Below are 20303 nucleotides of genomic sequence, written 5' to 3'. Positions count from 1 at the left end.
TCTCGGACGGCTCGACAGAAACACAAAAACTCGCGAGCGATCGCCATGAAGGTTGCGGGTGTGCCCATCAGCGCCAACTATCGGCCAGATACCGCATATACATGTAAACAGCTCCAGTTCTTCTCATCCCGCTGGGTCTCTATCGGGGAGGAAGGGGGGGCCTTTAATTTATATATTCACTGGTTAAGTATATTCAAAAATTTATTTTATAATCAAAATATAATTTTTAAATATTAAACTTAGCCGGTGAATATATAATAGCTGATTCACACCCATGGTGGTGGGTAGAGACCAGTATTAATACAGTTTATGGCGTATATGCTTAGAGTTTTTGACAGTTATATCATAACAAAACCCAAATAAATATAGGTACCTGGTAAGGAAGCTGACTCTGACGATTACTCTGCCTTGTTAGTCTGCTTTCCTCACGAAGCCCAGCCATCCTCTTAGGATGCTGAAAGACTCCCAGGAGCTGAAGTATCAAGGGCGACAACCCATACAACAGGACCTCATCAAAACCCTTAATCTGGTCGCTCTCAAGAAATGACATTTGACCACCCGCCAAATCAACCAGGATGCGAAAGGCTTCTTAACCTTCCGTACAACCCAAAACAAGATTAAAAACATTTCAAGAGACAGATTAAAAGGATATTGGAATTAAGGGAATGTAGTGGTAGAACCCTCACCCACTACTGCACTCGCTGCAACGAATGGACCCAGTGTGTAGCAGTCCTCATAAAGAGTCTGGACATCTTTTAAGTAAAATGACGCGAATACCGACTTGCTTCTCCAAAAGGTCGCGTCCATAATACTTCGCAGAGATCTATTTTGCTTAAAGGCCACGGAAGTTGCTATAGCTCTTACTTCGTGCGTTTTAACCTTAAGCAAGCAACGTCTTTTTCACTCAAGTGAGAATGAGCCTTTCGGATTAAAAATCTTATAAAATATGACAAAGCATTCTTTGACATAGGTAATGATGGCTTCTTAACTGAGCACCACAAGGCCTCAGATCCACCTCGTAAGGATTTAGTACGAGCTAAATAGAACTTAAGAGCTCTAACTGGACACAGTACTCTTTCAAGCTCGTTGCCTACGATCTCTGACAGGCAAGGTATATCAAATGACTTAGGCCAAGGACGAGAAGGCAGCTCATTTTTGGCCAAGAAACCAAGCTGAAGTGAACATGTGGCTTTATCTGTGGAAAAGCCGATGTTCCTACTGAAGGCATGGATCTCACTGACCCTTTTAGCCGAAGCCAAGCACACTAAGAAAAGTGTCTTGAGGGTGAGATCCTTCAGGGAGGCTGAATGTAATGGCTCAAACCTGTCGGACATTAGGAACCTTAGGACCACGTCTAAGTTCCATCCAGGAGTTGCCATACAACGCTCCTTAGAGGTCTCGAAAGACTTAAGGAGATCTTGGAGATCTTTATTATTGGAAAGATCTAAGCCTCTATGTCTAAAGACAGACGCCAACATGCTCCTGTAGCCCTTAATAGTGGGTGCTGAGAGGGAGCGAACATTTCTCAGATGTAAGAAAAAGTCTGCGATTTGGGCTACAGAGGTACTGGAAGAGGAAATAGATGCTGACTTGCACCAGTCTCTAAAGACTTCCCACTTCGACTGGTATACTTTGATGGTAGAAGCTCTCCTAGCTCTCGCAATCGCTCTGGCTGCCTCCTTCGAAAAGCCTCGAGCTCTTGAGAGTCTTTCGATAGTCTGAAGGCAGTCAGACGAAGCGCGGGGAGGCTTTGATGAAGATCCCTTACGTGGGGCTGCCGTAAGAGATCTATCCTTAGAGGAAGACTCCTTGGAACGTCTACCAGCCATTGAAGTACCTCGGTGAACCACTCTCTCGCGGGCCAGAGGGGAGCAACCAACGTCAACCTTGTCCCTTCGTGAGAGGCGAACTTCTGCAGTACCTTGTTGACTATCTTGAACGGTGGGAATGCGTACAAGTCCAGGTGAGACCAGTCCAGTAGAAACGCGTCTATGTGGGTCGCCTCTGGATCTGGGACTGGCGAGCAATAGAGCGGGAGCCTTTTGGTCAACGAGGTGGCAAAGAGGTCTATGGAGGGTTGACCCCAAGTCGCCCAAGGACTCTTGCACACGTCCTTGTAGAGGGTCCATTCCGTGGGGATCACCTGACCTCTCCGACTGAGACAGTCTGCCAAGACGTTCAAGTCCCCCTGGATGAATCTTGTCAACAGGGAGATGCCTCGATTTTTTTACCAGATGAGAAGGTCCCTTGCGATCACGAACAGTGTGTGGGAGTGAGTGCCTCCTTGCTTGGAGATGTACGCCAAAGTTGTGGTGTTGTCTGAATTGACCTCTACCACTTTGTTTCGAAGAATGCTCTCGAAACTCATCAAGGCCAAGTGGACTGCTAATAGCTCCTTGCCGTTGATGTGCATGCTCTTCTGAACCGACGTCCAAAGACCCGAACATTCCCGACCGTCCAGAGTCGCTCCCCAACCCAAATCCGACGCGTCTGAGAACAACACGTGGTTTGGGTTCTTGACTGCCAGGGACAGACCCTCTCTCAGACTTATGTTGCTGTCCCACCAGTTCAGGCATGCTTTTACTGGCTCGGAGACCGGGATTGATACAGCCTCTAAAGTCTTGCTCTTGTTCCAGTGAGAGTCTAGATGGAACTGGAGAGGGCGAAGGTGAGGTCTCCCTAGTGAGACAAACTGCTCCAGGGATGACAGAGTCCCTACGAGACTCATCCAACTTCTTACTGAACAACGTTCTTTTTTCAGCATGAGTCGGACTTTGAGCAGGGCTTGTTCTATTCGGGTGGCAGACGGAAAAGCCCGAAAAACTAGACTGCGAATCTCCATCCCCAAATAGAGAATCGTCTGGGATGGAATCAGTTGAGACTTTTCTAAGTTGACCAACAGTCCCAACTCCTTTGCCAGACCCAACGTCCAGTGTAGGTCCTGCAGACAGCGATGACTGGACGATGCTCTGAGAAGCCAGTCGTCCAAGTACAGGGAGGCTCGAATTCCCGATAAATGAAGGAATTTTGCCACATTCCTCATGAGCCTCGTAAACACGAGAGGAGCAGGGCTGAGGCCGAAGCACAGTGCTATAAACTGGTACACCACATTCCTGTAAACAAACCTCAGATACGGTTGGGAATCCGGGTGTATAGGAATGTGGAAGTACGCATCTTGCAGGTCGAGAGAGACCATCCAGTCTCCCTCTCTGACCGCTGCTAGGACGGACTTCGTGGTCTCCATCGTAAATTTTGTTTTCGTAACAAAAACGTTGAGCGCACTGACGTCCAGCACTGGCCTCCAACCTCCCGTATGCTTTGGGACTAGGAAGAGACGGTTGTAAAATCCCAGTGATTGAAGGTCCGAGACTTTCACCACCGCTCCCTTCTCTAGCAACAGAGACACCTGGTGATGTAGAGCTTGTCTCTTTGACTCCTCTCGATACCTGGGAGAGAGGTCTAGAGGAACTGTTACTAGAGGAGGTCTGCGTACAAAAGGTATTTTGTACCCCTCCTTGAGCAACAACACAGACTCTTGGTCTGCACCCCTCTTCTCCCAGGCCTGCCAGAAGTTGTTCAGTCTGGCCCCTACCGCTGTCTGAGGACGTGGGCAGTCAGACTCTGCCATGGGAGGACTTGGCTCCTCTCCTCTTACCTCTCTTTCCCTCGGCACGAGAGCCTCCCCTGCTGGGAGCTCTGCCACGAAAGGGCGGGATAAACCTAGACGCAGGAGTCTCGATTCTGGGTCTCACAACAAAGGATGAAGAAGGAGCTCCCTTGCAAGCAGAAGAAGCCATAAGGTCATGTGTGTCCTTCTGTACAAGCGAAGCAGCAATGTCCTTAATCAGCTGTTGAGGAAACAAGGCAGCCGATAAGGGAGCAAAGAGAAGTTCCGATCTTTGACAGGGAGTAACTCCTGCTGAAAGGAAAGAGCAAAGGGTTTCTCTCTTCTTCAAGACTCCAGACGTAAAGGTGGAGGCGAGCTCATTGGAGCCATCGCGGATGGCTTTGTCCATACAAGACATAATAAGTAAGGACACATCCTGGTCAGCAGACGAGATCTTCCTGCTTAATGCTCCTAGAGACCAATCTAAAAAGTTAAAAACTTCGAAGGCCCTGAATACCCCTTTAAGGAGATGGTCAAGGTCCGAGGCGGACCAACAAATTTTAGAGCGTCTCATGGCCAGGCGACGGGGAGAGTCTACGAGGCTTGAGAAGTCACCATGGGCAGAGGCAGGGACTCCCAAGCCGAGAACTTCTCCCGTGTCATACCAGACGCTCGCTCTAGAAGCTAGTCTAGAAGGTGGGAAGGCAAAGGCCGTCTTCCCCAAACTCCTCCTGGTAACCAACCAGTCGCCTAGTAGACGTAAAGCCCTCTTAGAAGAGCGAGAAAGCACTAGCTTAGTAAAGGAAGGCTTGGCAGCAGCTAAGCCTAGCGCAAACTCAGACGGAGGCGAACGAGGAGCAGCAGTAACAAAATGATCTGGGAAAAGATCCTTAAAAACCATCATAATTTTCTTAAAATCCATGGAAGGTTGCGCAGCCTTAGGCTCTTCCACGTCTGATAAAACGTCCAAAGGATTATCAGTAGGCATGGGATCAGCAACATCCTCATCTGAAGGAACCTCGTCTGACAATTGATGAGTCTCAAGCAAGGAAGAGACCTGCCGTGGTGGCAATGCTTGACAAGCAAAGTCCACACGCAAAGGAGCATCAGTAGCAGTCAAGGACGCTGCGTCATGTAACTGCTTAAAGGACTGACCAGCAACAGCAACAGGAGCGGGAGGACGCTCGACGTCAAGACGAGACTGCCTTGACTGCCTAGACTGAGCAGTCAAAACAACCCTTGACTGCGGTGCTTGACGCTCAACGTCAAAACAAGGCAACTGAGATGGTTGGCGAACGTCCTGAACGTCAACACGAGCATGCGGTGGCGGCTGAACGTCAACAAGCGGCTGAAAGTCAACACGGGACTGCATCGAGTGAGGCTCCAAGTCACGTGACTGACGTGACTTTGTAACGTCAACAGGACGAGTAAAGGCTCGTTTGGGCGGCTGAAGGCCAGGATCTCGATCAGCGTAACGGCGAGGATCATCGTGAACCTGCTCAACGGTATACTCCTCCATAAGGGAGGCAAGCTTATTCTGCATATCCTGCAGGACAACCCATTTAGGATCAACGGGAGTCGGTACGGGTCGAGACGATGGTAACGTCTGTGACGGCAAAACATTGCCTTTACTAAGACTCTCGGAGTCTGTGTTACGCTTTCGTTTAGGCGGCGAGCAGTCTTCCGATGACTGCACAGGGTCAGAGCTGTCCCAATGGTTACAGCCAGGACGCTGGACCTGTCCTGAAGGGACTGACTTCCGCTTTAAGGGTCTAGAAACTTTGCTCCACGGTTTCTTTCGCGAGAAGCCTTCGGATGACGAGGAGAAAACCGCCTCGCTCGTCTTATGGTAGGAGCGGTCTTGACGAGACACGCCCGAAACCATAGAGGGAACGTCTGTTCGTTGGTTAGAGCCTCTCGTCCCCATAAGTCCTACGACATTACTTCTCCCTGGTGCATGGGAGCTTGCAAGAGGTCTCGGACTAGGTGAACGACAAGCACTAACAGACGAACCCTCGGTCGCAACACTAAAAACACTTTGCGCACTAATCACTTTATCCCCACGATTTTCTAATGTGGCACTCTGACACTTTAACACTTTCACATCCGCCATGAGTTGATTACGGTCCGTTGCCAAAGACTCAACTCTCTCGCCCAGCGCTTGAATGGCAAGCAACATATCCCGCATTGATGGTTCATGAGTGCTAGTAGAAGGTTCAGGCACAACTACTACAGGGGAAGGATTAGGTTCAGGGGCATGGAAGGAGGAAAAATCTAATGATCTAGAGGAACTTCTCCTCACCCTATCTCTCTCAAGCTTACGAGAATACTTATCAAACTCTAGCCAGTCGAATTCCGAAAGTACCACGCACTCATCACACCGATCTCCTAATTGGCAGGTTTTACCCCGGCAATTAGAACACACGGTATGTGGGTCGAGAGAGGCCTTTGGAAGACGTTTGTTACAATCCCTAGCATTACATTTACGAAATTTAGGAATCGGAGAAGGGTCAGCCATTTTGAAAAGTCAAAGAAAATCCAAAAACAATCCAAAGTCATCAACAATAAAATCTATCCAAAAAAGGGTTCAAGAGTTTTAATTGAAGATAAAAACACCTGCACTGCGAAAGCTCAAAACCAAAAAGAAGTACTTCACCAAGAATGACGAAAAACTCCAGGTCAACAGCGAGTAATGGAATCAACTTGTCGACAAGACCGACAGAGAAGAACTGGAGCTGTTTACATGTATATGCGGTATCTGGCCGATAGTTGGCGCTGGTGGGCACACCCGCAACCTTCATGGCGATCGCTCGCGTGTTTTTGTGTTTCTGTCGAGCCGTCCGAGACGTCAGCTATTATATATTCACCGGGTAAGTTTAATATTTAAAAATATATATTCATCGACTTAAGCATTAAATCACTAAGAAGTACATTGGCCTCTCCAGGTATCAGCATCTAATAAGAAAATTTTCTTTAAGTTAAAATCATTTTATTACATACCTAGGATTCATATGCTATACATTCAAAGGGAAAGGAGCTACTAAAAATATTATTAAAATGCTTGTTGTATTGTAAAACCATTTGTTCCTGCTGGCATGGTAAGAGGAACAGCCTCCTCTTATTCCAGCCACTAACTTTATTAATTCTATGGAAAGTCTATACTTAAAGAAATAAAAAATAACTATTATAAGTAGGAAGGCAGGCAGCTATTTGCTCAAATCTTGGGTAACTACTAATGTCAATTTTAGTTTAAAATTATTCATATCTCAATGAAACTACCAGGGGCTCATGTGCTGAATACAACATTACCCTGGAAAAAAATAACAGTACAGTAGTGTACTAAGGTAACTAAACAAGGTAAAAATTAACAATTAACTTACTTTACAGGCTGCTTTTCTAGTCCTATACAGGAAGGGAAACATACTCTCTACATATTTAAATTTCACCGCTTAAATCTAAAATCCTGGCTAAAAATCTATTCCCAGCAAAAACTGATTGTAAAAGAAATTAACCCATAACATTCTATAGCATAATATTAATGTTCTAGAATAAATAAAGCCTGAAACATGTTATTTTCATTAGTAAAATAAATTTTTGAATATACTTACCCGATGATCATGTAGCTGTCAACTCTGTTGCCCGACAGAAATCTACGGTCGGGATACGCCAGCGATCGCTATACAGGTGGGGGTGTACACAACAGCGCCATCTGTGAGTAGGTACTCAAGTACTTCTTGTCAACAAGAACTCAATTTTCTCCTCGGTCCACTGGTTCTCTATGGGGAGGAAGGGCGGGTCCTTAAATTCATGATCATCGGGTAAGTATATTCAAAAATTTATTTTACTAATGAAAATAACATTTTTCAATATTAATCTTACCCGATGATCATGTAGCTGATTCACACCCAGGGTGGTGGGTGGAGACCAGCATACATGTTAACAAAGAAGCTAAGTATCCCGTATCTTATTTTAGCCGTTATTCAAAAATAACAAACATAAAATAAATAAGTACCTGGTAAGGAAGTCGACTTGAACCATTACTCTGCTTTTTTTAAGTACGTCTTCCTTACTGAGCCTAGCGATCCTCTTAGGATGCTGAGCGACTCCTAGGTGCTGAAGTATGAAGGGCTGCAACCCATACTAAAGGACCTCATCACAACCTCTAATCTAGGCGCTTCTCAAGAAAGAATTTGACCACCCGCCAAATCAACCAGGATGCGGAAGGCTTCTTAGCCTTCCGGACAACCCAGAAATATTTCAAGAGAAAGATTAAAAAGGTTCTGGAATTAGGGAATTGTAGTGGTGGAGCCCCCACCACTACTGCACTCGTTGCTACGAATGGTCCCAGAGTGTAGCAGTTCTCGTAAAGAGACTGGACATTCTTAAGATAAAAGACGCGAACACTGATTAGCTTTTCCAAAAGGTTGCGTCGAAAATATTTTGCAGAGATCTATTTATTAAAAGGTCACGGAAGTTGTGACAGCTCTAACTTCGTGTGTCCTTACCTTCAGCCAAGCTTGGTCTTCCTCATTCAAAAGGGAATGAGCTTCTCATATTAACAGTCTGAAAATAATAGGATAAAGAATTCTCTGACATAGGCAAAGATGAATTCTTAACTGAACACCATAAAGCTTCAGACGGGCCCCGTAAAGGTTTTTAAAATAGAACTTAAGAGCTCTTACAGGACATAATACTCTTTCTAGTTCATTTCCAACCATACGATAAGTTTGGAATAACGAACGAAATTGGTCAAGGCCGAGAAGGCAGCTCGTGTTTGGCTAGAAAACCAAGATGTAGAACATGTAGCCGTTTCGGATGAAAATCCGATGTTCTTGCTGAAGGCATGAATCTCACTGACTCTTTTAGCTGTGGTTAAGCATATCAGGAAAAGAGTCTTAAAGGTGAGATCTTTCAGGGAGGCTGATTGAAGTGGTTCGAACCTGTCTAACATAAGGAATCTTAGAACCACGTCTAAATTCCAACCAGGTGTAACCAAACGACGCTCCTTCGTGGTCTCAAAAGACTTAAGGAGGTCCTGTAGATCTTTATGTTGGAAAGATCTAAGCCTCTGTGATGGAAGACTGATGCCAACATGCTTCTGTAACCCTTGAAAGTGGGAGCTGAAAGAGATCTCTCTTTCCTCAGATATAAGAGGAAGTCAGCTATATGAGTTACAGAGGTACTGGTCGAGGATACGGATACTGACTTGCACCAGTTTAGGAAGATTTCCCACTTCGATTGGTAGACTCTAAGGGTGGATGCTCTCCTTGCTCTAACAATCGCTCTGGTTGCCTCCTTCGAAAAACCTCTAGTTTTCGAGAGTCTTTCGATACTCTGAAGGCAGTGAGACGAAGAGCGTGGAGGCCTTGGAGTACCTTCTTACGCGTGGCAGAAGTAGCAGGTCCACCCTTAGGGGAAGAGTTCTGGGAACGTCTACTAGCCATCGAAGTACCTCGGTAAGTTATTCTCTCGCGGGCCAGAGGGAAGCAACTAGTGTCAACTTTGTCCCATCGTGAGAGGCGAACTTCTGCAGTACCTTGTTGACAATCTAGAACGGAGGGAATGCATATAGATCTAGATGAGACTAATCTAGTAGAAAAGCATCTAAAAGAACCACTGCTGGGTCCGGGATAGGTGAGCAAAGTATTGAGAGCCTCTTGGACATCGAGGTTGCGAAGAGATCTATGGTTGGCTGGCCCCAGGTGACCCAAAGTCTCTTGCATACATCTCTGTGGAGGGTCCAATATGTTGGAATTATTGTCCCTTCCTACTGAGACAAACTGCTAAGACATTCAAGTTGCCTTGGAAGAAATTTGTTACTAGTGAAAAGTCTAGACCTGTTGAACAGGAGAGGAGGTCACTAGCGAACTCGCACCATGTCAGAGAGTAGGTCCCTCCTTGCTAGGAGATGAACATCAAAGCAGGGAGTTGTCCGTGTTGACCTCCATTACTTTGTCTTGAAGGAGAGACCTGAAGCTTTTCCAGGTCAGACGTACTGCCAGAAGCTTCTTGCAGTTAAAATGCATTGTCCTTTGACTCGAGTTCCATAATCCCGAGCATTCCCTACCGCCTAAGGTCGCACCCCAGCCTACGTCCGATGCGTCTGAGAAGAGAACGTGGTTGGGGGTCTGAACAGTCAGGGGAAGACCCTATAAAAGGTTGAAAAAGTCCTTTCCTCAGGTTAGACCAGACTTATCTTCCGGAAACCGGGATCGAGACCGCTTCTAGCGTCTCGTCCTTTTCCAGTGAAGAGCTAGATAAAACCGAAGAGGACGGAGGTGAAGTCTTCCAAGTGACACCAATTGAACCACGGATGACAGTGTCCTAACCAGACTCATCCACAGCCTGACAGGGCCGTATTCCTTCTTCAGCATCTTCTGGATGGATAGCAGGGCTGGGGATTGATCTTCTTGTTCAGCCATGTCCTCATCAGAGGGTTCCTCATCCGAAACTGATGAGGAAACGGCAACGGAGTGGGCAACGTCTGACTCGCTGAATCCGGTCGCACTGGTGGATGCGTGACGGAGCCGGACACAAGATCATGGTACTGCTGCACAGTCTGTGAACTGTCAACCATGGGGATGCGAGGAAGTACAGCGACAACCCGAAACTGTCTAGACTGTCTGGGTAGTACAGACAACCCCTTATCGGGTAGCTGAGGTTGCCGCACTGCGTCACAACAAGTCACCCTGCTGGTTGTTGAACGTCTTCCCAGTGAAACACTGAACGTCCACAACCACCTCCGAGAGTAGCTTAACGTCAACGTGCGACTGGCAACCCACACTGGGTCGCACCGGTGGAGGAACCATCTCAACTGGCGGACGTGAGTAGGATACCTCAGCGTCAACAGGGCGTACAGTACAACCAACCGGTAGGAAGGTCGTTGGCAAGAAGGTTCTTCTCCGTAAAAAATCCTCTATCAAGGACTAAGCTTGGACTGCATGTCTTGCAACAAAGCCCAAGGTCTATGGGAGCAGGTGTGGCAACAGACGGGGTTAGCGACTGAAGCGGAACCATTTACCATCCCTGGAAGTATGTTATGCTTAAATTAAAGTCCATAGGAGGCTAAGCAGCTTAAGGCTCCTCTCCAAATGACAGAGTCCTCAAGGGAATATCAGAAGGAGGGAGAACAGCACTTTCTCATCTACAGGAACCATATCCGAGAAAAGCTAGGTTCTCTCAGTGAGGGTTTCACTGGTGCAAAAGCAGCAGACCAGAAGGCAACGTTATGAAACTGCTTGACAGTCTGTGAACTGTCAAAAACTGAACTGTCAACCACAACAGGAGCGTGAGGACATACAGCACTGGTGTATAAGTAGCAGACCAGAAGGCAACGTCATGTAACTGTTTGACAGTCTGTGAGATGGCAACAACCAAAGTTGTGTGGGGAAGCCTCAACTCCTGACTGACTAGTTTGCTGCGGGCGAGTGGCGGTAACCACAGTGAGTTGCGGAGGCTGACACACCGTGTCAAAACACGGCAGCTTGTGGTAGCTCACACACGGCAACGGAGTGCTCTGTGTGTGGGAGTCATCATACATCTGGCAGGGTTGACTGTGCATGGGTGGAGGAGCTCTCACAACAAGAGTGTGAGAGCAGAAAGCCATGCCGGGCGCACAACCGTGGGAGGTGTAGGCCCACGGGTGCATCGTCAACCTTCTCCGCAGTCGGAGTGTGGGAGCTGGCAACAACAAAAGCAGAGTGCTGGAGCGTGGGAGGGGCTGCGGTGGGTTGCGGAGCATGCTGTATGGTATGCGGAGCATGCTGTATGGTATGCGGAGCATGCTGCATGGGTTGCGGAGAAAGCCGCATAGTGCTGGAACCCGGCAGCTCTACAGCACCTTCCCACTGCTGATGCGGAAGCTCACGCATGTCAACGGATGGAGCAGCAAGAACATGCGTCTGGCAGGGTGGACTGCGCATCGGTGGTGGAGCTCTCACAGGTGGAGTGTGGGAGCAGGCAGCCGCAGTATCTGCTGAGCGCACAACCTCGGCGGGTTGTAGGTTAACAGGTGAAGTGTTAACCTTCTCAGCATGATACTCCTGCATGAATGCTGCAAGCTGAGACTGCATAGTCTGCAGCATGGACCACTAGGGTCTATGAAAGACAACAACAAACGGAGCTACTGTCCGTTGTGACTGAGGGTCTAAAACAGCTGGTGCGGCAACAGACGGAGTTACTGCCTGTTGCGGTACCACCTTGCCTCTCTTGGGAGGTGTGCAGTCGTCGGATGACTGGAGCGAGTCCGAACTGACCCAGTGGCTACACCTAGGCCGTTGGACTTGCGCGGAAGGGACCGACTTGCACTTAAAAGCTGCAAGATTTGGTCCATGGTTTCTGCGAGAAACCTCTTCCGCAGACGAGGAATAAATGGGCTCTCTCGTCTTTGTGTGGGTGGGGTGATCACGTCGGCAACGTGTGTAGATACACCCGAAACCACGGAGGGAAACGTCTGTTCGTATATCAAGCCTGTGGAACCCATAAGTCCTTCGACATTACTTCTCCCCTGGGCTTGGGAGCTTGTAAGAGGTATCGGACAAGGTGAACAACTGGCACGAACAAACGAACCCTCGAACGCAACACTGTAACACTTTGCGCATATCACTTTATCACTTTTGATTTTCTGTTTGCACTTATTTCACTGAACTCGAAACTTTAAGTGATTTGTACCTGAAACACGCAATCCTATCCTTCATTAAAAGGTAGTAATTGCGAAAACAGTTTTACAATGTAACAGAAAAACATAATGAAAGATAAAGAATTCAGTGGCTGGAAAAGAGACTAAACACTAGATCAAATAAACTACGTTTAAAATCTCTCACCGCATAAAGCCTGGGAACAAGAATAAAACTCTAGAAACGTTTTACCTTCTTCCCCTATAGCGACTAGGGAGAAGAGTAAAAAACGAGAACAACGTTACCCGCTTGAACGAAACGTTTATCCTCCTCTCTCTCCCTCCGTCTCTATCTCTCTCTCTCTCTCTCTTGACTTAGAACCTGAGAGAAGAGCCCAATTATATATCGTTAAAACATATTATTTGTTAAAGGAAAAAAACTGAAAGGTTTCCCAAATAAAAAGTTCCTTTATTAGAATTAAAACCATTTAAGCTAAGAAAGAATGAACGAAACGCTAGAATCGGTTTACTCTTACTGCAACGTGAAACCGTGAAATACTCTCTCTCTATCGTAACGATAGAGCGCATGTTGAACGTTCTGAACGTCAACAACTGCGGAGACTAAACTAAACGTTAGTTCATCTTTGAAAACAGTACGAGACTATCAAAGAAATTCTTTCAAAAACATTAAAATTAAAATAGCATAAATTCTTAACAGGAAATACGATATGACGGGCTCAATGTTAATTAACTTCGGTTCCAAGTAAGGACCGCCTACTATTAGGAAAGGTCGCATATAAACAAACATAAAAATTAATTTTTATAAGTTTATAATAAATGGAAAGTTAATCGAAGAGGCCTATAAATGGCGGAGAGATATAAAATAAATCTATAACTTTGTTAGGCAAAATTACCAAAAACCTAAACACACTTCCGTCTAAGGGAAGGGTCGGTCATTAAAAGTGAAAGAGAGTCTATACTCTCTTCGACACCAACACTTCCGTCTAAGGGAAGGGTCGGCCATTTAAAAGTGAAAGAGAGTCCATACTCTCTTCGTCACCATAATTAAATCTATCCAAAACGAGTTCAAGTTTTGAAATGAAGATAAAACCCCTGCATAGCGAAAGCTCAAAACTGGAATAGTGTACTTCACCAAAAAGTTGTGAAAACAAATCCAGTTAGGGACGGCGTATTAGTAGGTCTTGCCGGTGGCACGACAGAGGAAAAATTGAGTTCTTGTTGACAAGAAGTACTTGAGTACCTACTCACAGATGGCGCTGTTGTGTACACCCCCACCTGTATAGCGATCGCTGGCGTATCCCGACCGTAGATTTCTGTCGGGCAACAGAGTTGACAGCTACATGATCATCGGGTAAGATTAATATTGAAAACACAAAAATTTATTCACTCCAAAATGACTAACAAAACAAACTTCACTTGTATATACCTTCAATTATTAAAGTAAAATAAATTACAGCCAAGTAAATGAAACTATTTCAAAATAACCAATGCTGCCATTACTGATATAAAGGACCAACATTCATCAAAATTAAACCACCTCTTGAATATTATTATGCAAAAACTGAAAGAAGTACTATTGGGTTGCAACTAGAATTTTATCCAAGGATAGGTTCCTTGCAAAACTAAGAAAAGTACCTATCCCTCTGGCATCATGAGCCTTAACTTTTAAATAAGGTAAATATGTTTCATTCAACTAACTGTGAGCAAAACCCAGTTGTTTTTTCAAGAAGATTGACATGGCATTCGTAAGAAGAGGTCTGACAGGTTTACATCCAACTGCAACAAAAGATTCCTAATAGTTTTTACAAGTAAAATATCAAAGCTCTAGCATGACAAAGCAAATTTTCCTCAGTCACATCACAAAATCTCTTTGGAAGAAGGAATGAGAAAGGAAAAAAGTTAAAATCTTGACTCTAAATTCATTGTGAGGACTGAAGTTTGGTAACAATGGAAGTAAAGCACCCTAAGAAGAGAATTCTAAAAGAACTGAGACACCATGGAACTCACTACCCTATAGGCATTATTGGACCTAGAGGCTCAAATTTCATCCAACACATCACTCTCTTCCAAAAACTGAATTGCAACCCATGTATGATACCTCCACTGAACTGCCTGAAGAATCTTATCAAAAGACAAGATCACTTCATTACCTTACTACATGTACTAAATTTAGTAATAAAAGTAGAGCACTACATAACACCAGGTCCAACACTGAAGATTATCTCTAAGTTTCTCAAATAGAGTGGAGCAAACACTGAGGGCTACCCCTAGGGACATATAGCAAAGCCAGGTTCTAAGCAAATATCAAATAGCCAACACTCCTATTCCCCAGCATCCTGAAAGGCAATGGCCAGAGAGACTAACCTACTCCAGCTGTCAGTGAACACACAAAATCATCTTTCCTCAATAAGCAAAACAAAATAATAAATTTTTATAGTAATTTCTATTTTTCTTAAATATAGAAACCTTTTGTCCTTTAAAATAGGAAATGTCTTCAGCACGGCTGGAATGGCCTTTGAATTCATTAATGAGGTAGTTAAGGACTCATTCTTCTGTTAAAGATGATTAACTTTTAGCTCAGAACTGAGAGGGGTGGTTATTTTTCCCTTTGACCTGCCCAGCACTGAGAGGGGTAGTTATTTTTCACTTTTGACCTACTCAGAACTGAGAGGGGTGGTTATTTTTCACTTTTGACCTGCTCAGAACTGAGAGGGGTAGTTATCTTTCACTTTTGTCCTGCTCAGAACTGAGAGGGGTGGTTATTTTTCACTTTTGACCTGCTCAGAACTGAGAGGGGTAGTTATCTTTCACTTTTGTCTTGCTCAGAACTGAGAGGGGTGGTTATTTTTCACTTTTGACCTGTTCAGAACTGAGAGGGGTGGTTGAATTGAATAGTTTAACTTTTAAGTGTAGGAGATACAGTAACAGAAACATAGAAACATTATGCTAATAATGATACAAGCATCAAAACTTGCACTTTTATTCTCAAGTCATACTAATCAGATCTGGCCGATTGGCCATTTTTCAAGATGGGCACCAAATTAGCCACCCAAGTTGACATTTTGCTTAGAAATACTTGCAGTTGTCCGAGTTACATGAACTAGATATGAATTCCCATGTTTTTAGAGCTACTAAAGTAGATTTCAATGTTTATAAAGCAAAATGACACATATTCTTAAAGATTTTATTGTTTATAAAGCAAAGTTACATATTTTTCAAGATTTTATTGTAAAGTATATTTTTTTCAAAATGGCCACCAGACTGTCTGGTTTTTTGTAAGCTTTGCACTACATTGTTCAAGCTCATGAAAAAGGCATACCATGATTACAACTCTGAAGAGTGGCATATCATATAGATCCTTTGAGGATTGCTGTAATAAATAGTGAAAATAGAGCCTGCAGTTCCAGTTCTGGAATCTGGTGCTGGACATGGAGCTCACATTTTTCATCCTGATTAGCTCTTTCACAGGTGACTTCAACTTTTTACTGGTGACTTACTTCTTTGCGAATAACAATGTCAATTATGCGCAATGGGTTCCAATTTACCTGAGATATGATGCCACTTGATCAATAACATCCAGATATGAGTATTAAGTTTTAGACAGGGAACTTCTCGTCCAGAAGTCTACGAGAATTCTCTGGCCTAGCAATCGATCAAGCACACGAACAATATGCCGCAGTGATCAAAGGTGATGGAAGAGCAATTGAGTTGACAGAAGATGCATCAGCACTTCGTAGGTGGATGGTTGCTGGACCCGAAGTTATTGGTCTAGTAGCTAAATACGAAGCCCTGTTTAATATGAAAGATGACCCCTACACCAGTACCCAGGTATCTTTCTTAAAAAAGGTAAAATTACTCTCTGTAGTGATGCAGGAGATGGACAAACCATTCCAAGAGGAATCACCCTAACTTGCTGGTGCTGGACACGAAGAACATTAAGGGCCCAATTCTAGCCAAAATGGTAGCTTTACATCACTAAAAGGTCAAATCATTCAAGGGCTACAGAATGAAGGTGACAGTCCTTTCTATAATACTATCAAGAAAACCCCTGTTTCTTTCTACATACAAGAATAGGTCGAGATAATTTCAAAGGAAAACGTGCTCAAAGACGACTGTCAATTATTCTTACAACTGTTCATCTGCCAGAACAGGCAGTGTGACTTGCAAGAATTCTTCAAGCACAAGAATTGGTCACACCATACATCTCCCAGTGACAGTAGCAAGCTTAAAACATGTCAGAAATCAAAGTTGGTTGAAATTACTGTATTGAAGTGCAAATGAACATTATTATCTGTTTGGGAAATGGTCCCTGCAATTTGCAGCGCTTCACATAAACCTAGTCAGAGCTTAATACAATTCAAGTTATGAAAAGTTTACTGTACAGTACTTGCTATCTGCAAGACTGCCAATATGGATAAAAGCAAATGTTGACAGATAAATACTAGCACTATTGCATGGAAACCATACATTCATCACCTAAATATACAAAAGGTATGAAAAGACTGTAAAAATTGATTATGAAAAAATAAATCAAAACAGTACATGGGTAAGTTAATGGAACAAATAATGTCTATTTTCCAGTGGAAGCAATGGTATGGGAAATAAAAGTTAATGATGAGTATCTTTGGATTACAGTGTTGTATGTATCACACTATGTACTGTGTGGGAATATACAGTATGAGTGACAGAAGTATAAATGAAACAATCATTATAAATCTTTAAATAAACCATGTCTTGCAAGTATAAAGTCAATATGCTACCCAAGCATTAAATTCATTCATCTAGCAGGCACAATCAATAAGAAAAAAATCAATATTCCTTCAACTTACCCTCTACTTTTACTTTTGAAGCCCATTTGCTGGGAGACAAAATGTATATACTTCCTCTCCTCTGATGTGAGGGACGAAGGCAGCTCCAATTCTATAAAAGATTTTTTGAAATAACATTATTTTTCATACTACAACACATATCCAACTTTCATTGTGCTATATACTTTGAAATTGCAGCTTTGGTACAAATTAAAATTTGTCGGGGATACTGATTTAAAAAGTACCAATAAGGGATACTGATTTAAAAAGTACCAATAACATACCTTTCTGTTCATCATTTGAAAGTTTCTTGAGAGCAAGTGCAATTGTTATCTTCAGCTCCTCACTCACTTTTGCTTCATTGAAGCGTGTGTTGGGGCCACGCCGACGGCCCATCTTTTCCTGTTGGGAAAAAAGAGAGACAAACTGTCTTAATCAATCACTTAACCACAGTTTTAGAAATAAAAAGTTTTATGGATTGCAAACCTTTGCCAAATCATTAGCTACATACAGTATTTATTTTGGCATGTTGATACAAATTATAAAAATATATCTAGTAAAGGGTAAGTGATATGCTCATCAAATATGATATGCCATTTCTATATAAGGCCTGCTAAGCATAAAAAGAGGCTTTCCCTTCTAGTGTACTGTATACGGATTCTTATAACTCTTAAGAGTGGATAACATAGACTGAAATGAAAAGTTAAAAAGGATGAATAACAGAAATTAAAAGATGATTTAAAAAGGAAATATTCTGTGAGTGAGTGTGCGTGTCAAAAATGAAAAGTATTTTGAATATGAAAGGCTTTGGAGTAGAAAATAGAATGCTCTTGATATGATAAAATTTATATTTGAAGTTTGTCTTCTTACAGAAAGAGGCATTTTTGGAGATGAATCATAACAAGAGATGCAGATTATTACTACAATTATTATTACTATTATTATTATTATTATTATTATTATTATTATTATTAAAAGTACTGTAGGAGATTTAACACCACATGAGTCAAGCGCAACTCTTACAAAGCTTGCCTGAATAAATTCAGGAGGGAAAAATGATATTTTGATTATAAAATAAATTTTTGAATATACTTACCCGGTGAATATATAATAGCTGACGTCTCCGACGGCTCGACAGAATTCAAAAACTCGCGAGCGATCGCCATGAAGGTAGCGGGTGTGCCCACCAGCGCCAACTATCGGCCAGATACCGCATATACATGTAAACAGCTCCAGTTCTTCTCATCCCGCTGTGTCTCTATCGGGGAGGAAGGGGGGGCCTTTAATTTATATATTCACCGGGTAAGTATATTCAAAAATTTATTTTATAATCAAAATATAATTTTTAAATATTAAACTTAGCCAGTGAATATATAATAGCTGATTCACACCCATGGTGGTGGGTAGAGACCAGAATTAATACAGTTTACGGCGTATATGCTTAGAGTTTTTGACAGTTATATCATAACCAAACCCAAATAAATATAGGTACCTGGTAAGGAAGCTGACTCTAACGATTACTCTGCCTTGTTAGTCCGCTTTCCTCACGAAGCCCAGCCATCCTCTTAGGATGCTGAAAGACTCCCAGGAGCTGAAGTATCTAGGGCGACAACCCATACAACAGGACCTCATCAAAACCCTTAATCTGGGCACTCTCAAGAAATGACATTTGACCACCCGCCAAATCAAAAAGGATGCGAAAGGCTTCTTAGCCTTCCGTACAACCCAATTAAAAAACATTTCAAGAGAAGATTAAAAGGATATTGGAATTAAGGGAATGTAGTGGTAGAACCCTTACCCACTACTGCACTCGCTGTAACGAATGGACCCAGTGTGTAGCAGTCCTCATAAAGACTCTGGACATCTTTTAAGTAAAATGACGCGAATACCTACTTGCTTCTCCAAACGGTCGCGTCCATAATACTTCGCAGAGATATGTTTTGCTTAAAGGCCACAGAAGTTGCTATAGCTCTTACTTCGTGCGTCTTAACCTTAAGCAAGCAACGCTCTTTTTCACTCAAGTGAGAATGAGCCTCTCGGATTAAAAATCTAATAAAATATGACAAAGCATTCTTTGACATAAGCAATGAAGGCTTCTTAACTGAGCACCACAAGGCCTCAGATCCACCTCGTAAGGATTTAGTCCGAGCTAAATAAAACTTCAGAGCTTCAGAGCTCTAACTGGACACAGCACTCTTTCAAGCTCGTTGCCTACGATCTCTGACAGGCAAGGTATATCAAATGACTTAGGCCAAGGACGAGAAGGCAGTTCATTTTTGGCCAAGAAAACCAAGCTGAAGTGAACATGTGGCTTTATCTGTAGAAAAGCCGATGTTCCTACTGAAGGCATGGATCTCACTGACCCTTTTAGCCGAAGCCAAGCACACTAAGAAAAGCGTCTTGAGGGTGAGATCCTTCAGGGAGGCTGAATGTAATGGCTCAAACCTGTCGGACATTAGGAACCTTAGGACCACGTCTAAGTTCCATCCAGGAGTTGCCATACGACGCTCCTTAGAGGTCTCGAAGGACTTAAGGAGATCTTGGAGATCTTGATTATTGGACAGATCTAAGCCTCTATGTCTGAACACAGACGCCAACATGCTCCTGTAGCCCTTAATAGTGGGCGCTGAGAGGGAGCGAACATTTCTCAGATGTAGGAGAAAGTCTGCAATTTGGGCTACAGAGGTACTGGAAGAGGAAATGGATGATGACTTGCACCAGTCTCTAAAGACTTCCCACTTCGACTGATAGACCTTGATGGTAGATGCTCTCCTAGCTCTCGCAATCGTTCTGGCTGCCTCCTTCGAAAATCCTCTAGCTCTTGAGAGTCTTTCGATAGTCTGAAGGCAGTCAGACGAAGCGCGGGGAGGCTTTGCTGAAGACTCCTTTTGTGGCTGCCGTAAGAGATCCATCCTTAAAGGTAGACTCCTTGGAATGTCTACCAGCCATTGAAGTACCTCTGTTACTCACTCTCTCGCGGGCCAGAGTGGAGCAACCAATGTCAACCTGGTCCCTTCGTGAGAGGTGAACTTCTGCAGCACCTTGTCTAGGACCTTGAAAGGTGGAAAGGCATAAACGTCCAGGTGAGACCAGTCCAGCAGGAAAGCGTCTATGTGAGCTGCCTCTGGATCTGGAACTGGAAAGCAGTAAGTCGAGAGCCTCTTTGTCAGAGAGAGTGGCAAAAAGATCTATGGTGGGTAGACCCCATGTCATCCATAGCTTCTCGCACACAGTCTTATGCAACGTCCACTCC

The 20303-nt window shown here is 43.8% G+C and overlaps 1 protein-coding gene across 2 annotated transcripts in view; it reads right to left on the bottom strand.

Annotated features, from left to right (window-relative positions):
* The window catches only part of LOC137655672 (3'-5' RNA helicase YTHDC2-like), a 388907-nt gene that overhangs the window by 343566 nt on the left and 25038 nt on the right, over positions 1-20303 (bottom strand). For both annotated transcript variants that reach the window (XM_068389626.1, XM_068389627.1), the window contains exons 2-3: positions 17335-17452; positions 17072-17162 (exon numbers count right to left, since the gene is read on the bottom strand). In XM_068389626.1, the coding sequence (XP_068245727.1) occupies positions 17072-17162; positions 17335-17446 (203 nt within the window). In that variant the 5' untranslated portion in view covers positions 17447-17452. The remainder of the gene's footprint in view (positions 1-17071; positions 17163-17334; positions 17453-20303) is intronic.

The sequence above is a fragment of the Palaemon carinicauda genome, chromosome 16 (genome assembly GCF_036898095.1).
Source record: "Palaemon carinicauda isolate YSFRI2023 chromosome 16, ASM3689809v2, whole genome shotgun sequence".
Taxonomy (NCBI): domain Eukaryota; kingdom Metazoa; phylum Arthropoda; class Malacostraca; order Decapoda; family Palaemonidae; genus Palaemon; species Palaemon carinicauda.
This window is presented reverse-complemented; position numbering and strand designations above follow the sequence as displayed.